The sequence below is a fragment of the Sphaeroforma arctica genome (assembly GCF_001186125.1).
Source record: "Sphaeroforma arctica JP610 unplaced genomic scaffold supercont1.2102, whole genome shotgun sequence".
Taxonomy (NCBI): Eukaryota; class Ichthyosporea; order Ichthyophonida; genus Sphaeroforma; species Sphaeroforma arctica.
The window spans coordinates 1-8,670 of record NW_014038456.1 but is presented as its reverse complement, the minus strand read 5'-3'; the positions used below and the strand labels follow the sequence as shown (position 1 = coordinate 8,670).

At 44.9% G+C, this 8,670-nt stretch overlaps 1 protein-coding gene across 1 annotated transcript; it reads right to left on the bottom strand.

Annotated features, from left to right (window-relative positions):
* Positions 1-373: 373 nt before the first annotated feature.
* Positions 374-8,551, bottom strand: SARC_12151 (hypothetical protein; the record flags this gene model as incomplete). Its single annotated transcript, XM_014293748.1, has 8 exons — positions 374-637; positions 1,028-1,273; positions 1,605-2,018; positions 3,071-3,170; positions 3,582-3,636; positions 4,731-4,951; positions 6,750-6,921; positions 7,492-8,551. The coding sequence occupies 8 exons, from the start codon at positions 8,549-8,551 to the stop codon at positions 605-607; spliced, it is 2,301 nt and encodes a 766-aa protein (XP_014149223.1). The 3' UTR covers positions 374-604.
* Between the last annotated feature and the right edge of the window lie 119 nt (positions 8,552-8,670).

The following is an 8,670-nucleotide window of genomic DNA, read 5'->3' as shown; positions in this document are numbered from 1 at the left end:
AAGGGATACGTTCACACCTATCCATATGCTGTATATAAAATGAAGAGCATTAGAAACTAATAAATAAATATATGTTTTATAAGAATCTCATCCATTGTCTGTTAAGCTTGATGACCATTATATATCAACTTTTTGTGTTACAGACAATGTTGATATTCAATTCTTGCACCCTAAAATCACATATGATAGTTCTATTTTTTTAAAGTTTATAAAGGAAGAGCAAGAATTGAATCGGATGTAAGAAATAATGAACGTATGCGATTTATAAAATAGAAATAAAAATATAGGTGTCGAGGCCCTCTATTCATTCGAAATCTAATTGTGATTTACATACACTTGTGCATGGAAGTTGGACACAGCGATGCGTGCGTGAAGCACATCAGAGCCTAGAAGATCCTCGCAGACGCAGTGGAATACATAATAATGTGCGTAGTATACATACCTCTATCCGCTGAACTGACGTGAGCATGACAGAAGTTCACGGTCAGTTATATATTTATGTTTATTTATATATTTATATGTGCGGCAGCAACTATCCACGACGTAGCCTATGGTAAAATCATAGTGCTTGTGCAACCAAGATGGCTAGGGAAGTATCGACACATCACCCGAGCGCTGCAGTTTTTGGAAGTGTACCCTACGAAAGAAGTGCGTGAGAATAGCAAACAATCAGATTCGTATTTCGTGCTCGAAGTACATCGCGGTAGCTATGCACATATGTATAACAGAAGGCTTAAGTTGTTCACATTTCTTACGATGCTATGGAGGCTTAAGTTCGTAATCTTGAGTCTAAATATTGGTGCAGACAAGTGTGCAACGTCAGAGTCAATACCAACACACAATGGGGGATGCACTTCAAAAGCCAAATCAGTAAACGCGCAGCAAAACGGTTTATCTAAACTGGCACGTCGGTATATGAAGAAGAAAGTGATCTAGCATACAATCCTTACTTATAATAAACACGACACTTAAATACCTGACATATCAAAGTGCAGTACAACACTCTCGGCTACCCCATCCCACATACCATGACTAAGATACTAACGGATTTCGATCGCTCGGCAGCAACATCCATCGAAGGCGCAGACGCCAAGGGGTTCCTTTGCTTCTCCGGTACGGACTGCTGCCCCTGTGTTGTAGTTGGGTTTAACTTTTCCGCACCGGAGGTAGTACCATTCACAGGGTCTAGGGTTATGCCCGTGGTATCCACCGGTGAGTCACTACGAGTCCGTAGTGCAGTTGTGGCAAAGGCAGCGAACTCTTCAAAGTCAATCTGTGGTGGCCAAGAGATGCGCAAATGCGGATAGAGCCATCAGTACGTTGGTACAGACGAGTGTAACGGCTGCTTCGCCCCAGAATCGGATCCACAAACCCTCGCAAACACGATTTGCAATCAAACCACAAAAGCCAAACCCTGGCAAACACGATTTTGCAACACACACATGCATGTGAAGTGCTATGCAGTGAAACGGCATACACGTACCACCTGAACATATCTGGCTCATCCGACCACACCACCCACAGCACATCTGTGCACTCACACGCATGCATAACGTATTGCTGAACGTCTGTGCTCGCACCACCCACAATGCGAATGGACACACCTGGCCATCTTCATCCGCATCTACGCGTTTGAACAAATCTTCCATGGCGTTCGGTGCCACACTGAAATCCGATCGCACCAGGCGCACGAACTCATACAGCTCCCGCATGTCCAGGCTGTTATTTCCGTTGACATCAATGGAATCGAAAACGTATCGTAGCTGAGACAGATCCTCAGGGAATATGATATCCGTAAGCCTGCCTGCATCTCTGAGGTTGTGTGTGTGTTTGTTGTTATCCTTCCTGGTTAATATGGTGCCCATAAGCCCGCCCGTGTCTGTGGGGTTGTCTGTGTGTTTGTTGTTGTCCTTGACGGCTGTACCATTGCCCTTGCCGTCGAATTCAGGAGCGGTGTCTATCTTCTGTATAGCATTGTCTGCATCCTGGTTTGAGGTCCGGAGCGCGACTGTTGCACTCTACAGGAACCGAATACAAGAAGCAACATGAATATACGTGCCTACAAGTAGAACACGAATATACGTACTTATGTATATATATATGTATATATATATTTATATATATATATATATATACGCAGAACACGAATACAATTGCTTACATATACTAGCAGGACATGAATATACGCACTTATACATGGAAGCAGGAAATAGATATACGTACTTATATGCAGAACATGAATACAGGTGCTTACATATACTAACAGGACAAGTATATACGTACTTGTACATGGAGGCAGGACATATATATACGTACTTATATATACAAGCAGAACATGAACACACGTGCATACATATACAAGCAGCACAAGATATAGTTGTACATTCACGCACAGAAACTATTGTATTCTATCTCACTTTGCTTTCCTGGTAGGATTTCGGGACACAGCTATGCAGGGCAGTCTCACATCTGTGGACGGTTCTAGCTATAGGTAGACTGCATGGACACCTCTACACACAGATGTAGATATTGATCAGAAACACTGAGAGTTTGCAACGTGTGTGTATCACTATACCCCGCGCCCCGGTATCCTGAGCACATATCACAGTACATACTAGACAAACCCCGGATAGCGCAAGAGTTCAATTGGGCACCATCGTGGATGGGACACAAGTGTAGTCAACCGCAACTACCACCACACGAGTCCCTCCACGCGTGCGTAGAACAAAGAAGATCAGGCAGCTCACTTATTTCCTGAAGCCGATACAAGTACACGTATCTCTAGAGGGCAGTTATGATTGGCGTCCACTCCGTATACCACAACACCAGCAGAGTCAACAACGCGACGGAACACCATATACTGTATTCAGTACAAACCGATCGTGCCCTTCCAGCGAGTTTGAGAAAACGTGCGCATGGATACTCACAATTGTACCTACTGCTAGTTTTAGCCCAACCTCGATCCACCACACATATATTTATAGTTACACTCTTGCATTCACAGCCATAGAGACACGCCCCGTTGAAGGGTGTTTAATGACCGTCTTACAGGACGGCGTGTGTACAGTACCTTTTTCAGCGAACTTAGTGAGCTTTGTTTCGTCATGCTTCGGAACGTGGCGAGTGTGGTGACAGCCCGACGTAGTGAGCTCCACCCAGGATGAATCTCACTGCCCAAGTATGAAACAGCCGTACAGCAATCGTATTAATACATTAATACGAACATAAGGGCGGTGAGCTCATATGTTAAATATATATATATATATATATATATATTCTCAATGCCCATGTATGAAATAGCCGAACAGCAATCTTACTAATACATTACTACGAACATGGGGGGAGGTACATGACTTCCTCTGGGTCCATAACTGGTACACACAACAGGTCCAGTGGGTCTCATACGGCAACTTAAGACATTGAATGAAGTCTTCACAATCGTGTGAGGATTCCGAAGTGCCTGCGCACCGTTTCTATGTGCTAAACAACGACGATAAATGCCACAGAGATGAGATTTCACGGGGACATCTCACCCGGACCAGTCCCAAAATAGTAAAGGGCAGGTGCAGGGCATTACATACCTCCGTTGATCCTGGATCGTGGCCTTGTTGAAGTTCGCTTTGCGCAGCGCGGCGTCTGCCGAATGAATGGGCAACATGTTATTAAACACAACAGTAGGAAAACACAGTTATTTGGAGCTCGTGGCTATAGACACGCCAAATACCAATCGAATTGGCAACATGTTATTAAAAACAACAGGAGAAAATCACAGTTATTTGGAGCTCGTGGCTATAGACACACCAAATACCAATCGAATTGGCAACATGTTATCAAACACAACAGGAGAAAATCACAGTTGTTTGGAGCTCGTGGTTATTGACGCCCCAAATACCAATCGAATTGGCAACACGTTATTAAACACAACAGGAGAAAATCACAGTTATTTGGAGCTCGTGGCTATAGACACACCAAATACCAATCGAATTGGCAACATGTTATCAAACACAACAGGAGAAAATCACAGTTATTTGGAGCTCGTGGTTATTGACGCCCCAAATACCAATCGAATTGGCAACATGTTATTAAACACAACAGGAGAAAATCACAGTTATTTGGAGCTCGTGGCTATAGACACCCCAAATACCAATCGAATTGGCAACATGTTATTAAACACAACAGGAGAAAATCACAGTTATTTGGAGATTGCGGTGGCAGAATCGTGGGGAAACACGAATACATGGAGTACACTACAGCACACAACTGTCATCTATCTTGGCAGCTAACTTTGGTATTATCTTGGCAGCCAACTTTGGTATTTGCATACTCTGCCTGCGAGTGTGGGTACTGATACTGAGGCCAACACTCTAGCTAACCAGATCACATTGAGCCACGTGCACATCCTTCCGCAAGCCGACCCGTAGTAGTGTGGGTATAGGTACGCACACACACACATTGTACTACCGTAGTATATAGGTAGCGATTTTCTAAACGTATGCGCTCTATGCGTGTCTGCTGGTGGTTGGATTCTCTTTTCTTGCGCAGGCCCCATCATCCAGGACAGGGCTCTCGATCTGTACTCCTTACGCGCAGGTGCAGGCGAGTTCCGAAATCGGTGATAGAACTAACTCGATACTACAGATCTCATAGAAGGCTATAACTATCAGATCTATTTACGCTGGAGTCCAGCATAAACCACAGCTGCCATACACACACTCACGCATCTAACATACCTTGCACCTCCACCATCTCGTGCTGGGAGGCTCTAAGCCCATGCTCAGCCGACAGATGCAGCACCGCACCCAGGTTCATATACGTCCCGCAGTAGTTGCTCGCGCTGAACACCGTGGTGACCATCGGGAAGTCGAAGTCCTCAGGAGAATCACGCAGGCGTTTGTAGTGATACGCCACCCCATCCTGCACCACCTGATGGGCTCGGATAATGCCGTCTACCCTGGGGCATGGAAGGTGGGAGGCAACGGTTCAATAGGGCAGTTGAATGGAAGCGGGAGGACGCTAATATTGAAATGGCCGAGGCTTTCAGGCTATTGCTTTGTACGGATTGCGAGTATACACATGCGCACGCCCTGTGGTGCATGGTAGCCTTATAACCCGCACATGTGTACGTATCGTTATAACACGCGCATGTGTACGTATCCTTATAGCACGCACATGTGTACCTATCCTTACAACACGCACATGTGTACGTATCTTTATAACTCGCACATGTGTACGTATCTTTATAACACGCGCATGTGTATGTATCCTTATAACACGCACATGTGTACGTATCCTTATAACACGCGCATGTGTACGTATCCTTATAACACGCGCATGTGTACGTATCCTTATAACACGCGCATGTGTACGTATCCTTATAACACGCACATGTGTACGTATCTTTATAACAAGCGCATGTGTACATACCCTTATAACACGCACATGTGTACGTATCGTTATAACACGCGCATGTGCACGTATCCTTATAACACGCACATGTGTACGTATCCTTATAACACGCGCATGTGTACGTATCCTTATAACACGCGCATGTGTACGTATCCTTATAACACGCGCATGTGTCCGTATCCTTATAACACGCACATGTGTACGTATCTTTATAACAAGCGCATGTGTACATATCCTTATAACACGCACATGTGTACGTATCGTTATAACACGCGCATGTGCACGTATGTACGTATCCTTATAACACGCGCATGTGTACGTATCGTTATAACACGCACATGTGTACGTATCCTTATAACACGCACATGTGTGCGTATCCTTATAACACGCACATGTGTACGTATCCTTATAACACGCGCATGTGTACATATCCTTATAACACGCACATGTGTACGTATCCTTATAACACGCGCATGTGTACGTATCGTTATAACACGCACATGTGTACGTATCCTTATAACACGCACATGTGTGCGTATCGTTATAACACGCACATGTGTGTATCCTTACAACACGCATGTGTATGCTGTTCGTAGTGCCTAACCTGCATAAGAACAGGTATGTGTTGTTCGTATACGAAAGAAAGATCCTGTTGGTCTGTCCCAATTGCAAAGTCCCGACTATTCAAACAAACACACTTGGAAATCCAGGCGCACGTCATTCGCCATATTATGCACAACTCGGCAACTCATAGGTGCGATGTTGCCGCAACCTTAAACCCAACAAAATGAATGCCAGCAGTATGAGATGCGTTACAAGAGTGTCCAGCGGCACTATAGACTCTCTCGCAGAACAAATAAAGATAGTCGAGGTACATGATTCTGATTGCTGGTACAAGTATGTGCGAACTTGAAGCGCACATAGGTGCTAGGACAGGGGTGTAGAGAAGTGACCACCACGAAGGATAGGGGGACTCAAGTGTACGTACTCAAATGCAGATAAACATAATTGTATCTAGAAAAACCCATTGGTGAGCTCGGTAGGTAGATAGCAATGATAACGTTGCTATTGCCGGATTTCAGAGTGAGCACTTGATGAGGTGCACACACACGCATCCGTACAACAAAAATTGTAGGTAGTGTGGACATATATATATACATACATACAAACATAAGCACACACACACGCACACACACACACACACACACACACACTTATATATATATATATATATATAGTACATATATATATATGTATATACGCACACATACACACACACTTATATATTTATATATATATATATGTATAATATATATATATATATATTTACAACTTCGACATACTGATTGGTATCCAGGAAAGTTTTAATAGCATCGTACGCAAAGAAGACAGAGCATCCTCTGGGTGGATTAGGCAGGTAGTCTAATTCGAGGAACTCCTCATAGTCAGTTGCATTCAGTCGCTCGGCCAAACTGTCGGCCAGGGGATCGGCCCACAGGAGATCACACAACGCACCTGGATGGTATGTGCAGATGAATTGTCGATTAGTCTCTGTTTATATATAGTGATGTGCTCAATGAGGAACCTCGTGTTCCATGCCGAGCCTTAGATATGTATGTGGTTTACGATATCAGAAAGTGTGGGCTATTAGTACTCTATGATGGATAAAATTCCTGGTAAGGTCTCACTTACTGACTAGCTCTGATGAGATCGCAGGTTCTGTATTGCTACAATCACTGTGCTGTTGCAATCACTGTGCTGTTGCAATCACTGTGCTGTTGCAATCACTGTGCTGTTGCAATCACCAGCAGATATGGTGGGTAGAGCATCACCGGCCGATGAGGGCGGGCGTGTGACTTGACATGACAGCTACCCTCGAGATATTACATAAGGATATGACACCAGTGTTAAAAGCCGTTCGATGTGTATTGAGAATACTACTACAACAGAACAGAACGCAACAACTAGCAGCAAACGATACACCCACAGACATGGTCTTATAGAAACAGCTACATACATGGTCGTATTGAAACAGCTACATACATGGTCGTATTGAAACAGCTACATACATGGTCTTCTTCATACCTTTGAGTGGGGGCTCTTGAGTGCGTGGGATGGCATCGATCTCTGCCAGTGTCTTCAGTTTTGGCGACAACCCTCCATGCAGGCAGAAGAAGCGCTGCCACTGTTTGGGCGGAGCACTTTCGTCACCTGGAACACCACCGCTTATTTTCTCACCACTGCTATCTATGCTGGTTGTCCCGGTTCTGCTGCCATGTGCACCGGATGGGATGCCCTCATTCCCCGCGATACCATTCTCAATGACTGCGCAGATGGGTAGGTAGTCAAAGCAAGACATGATTTTCTCGTACAGCGCCAGGCCGTATTTCGCCACACACTCTGTCCTAAAATTGACGCCCTCGGCCCCAAAATTCTTGGTGGTCATGCACCTGGTCTCATGGTTCCCTCTCAGCATCCATATGCGCTGAGGATACGCTATCTTGAGTGTGAACAGGTACAACACCACCTCACACGAGTAGTAACCCCGATCCACATAGTCCCCCAGGAACACATACTGTGGACAACGGCTGTAATCCTCATCGTCATCCCGGTCTTCAACACCCGCCGCCCCTCCCGAACCAAACATCGCGTCGTCAGACCCAGAGACACCAGCTGCTGACGTGCCACAAGCGCGCACAGGCCGGTCTCGTACCTGTCCGTGTATATCGAATATCCTCAACAAATCACCGAACTGTCCGTGTATGTCGCCCACGACCGTGGCCGGCGCTTGCACACGCACCACGTTCGCCTCCGTACTGAATACATCTTTGGCGCGGCTTATAATATGCTCCGCTACAGTCAGGGGTAGCAGCGAGTTTGCCTTGACTTGTATTTGGACGGCTTCAGGTGTGTGTGGGGTACCTTCTGCATTTGAAGTATATCGTTCGTTCTCATCTGGTTGGGGCTCGGGTCCATCCAAGAGCGATTGGTTTGAGAGACATCGCAAAATGGCTGAGATGATGGGACGGCCGACCTGTGGTGTGAAGATGATTGATTGTGTAACGGTATGAACAGGCAATAGGCTAAAGAGGTTTCTACTAGAAATGCTTTTATGCTTAAACAATATACACAAAGAACCTTTCATTTATGTGTATACAGTGGATGACTACTCAGACATCCGCACAGATATACAAACAAAAAATGGTACATATAAATATATATATATATATATGAAAATACAATGTATCTATATATGTCTATATA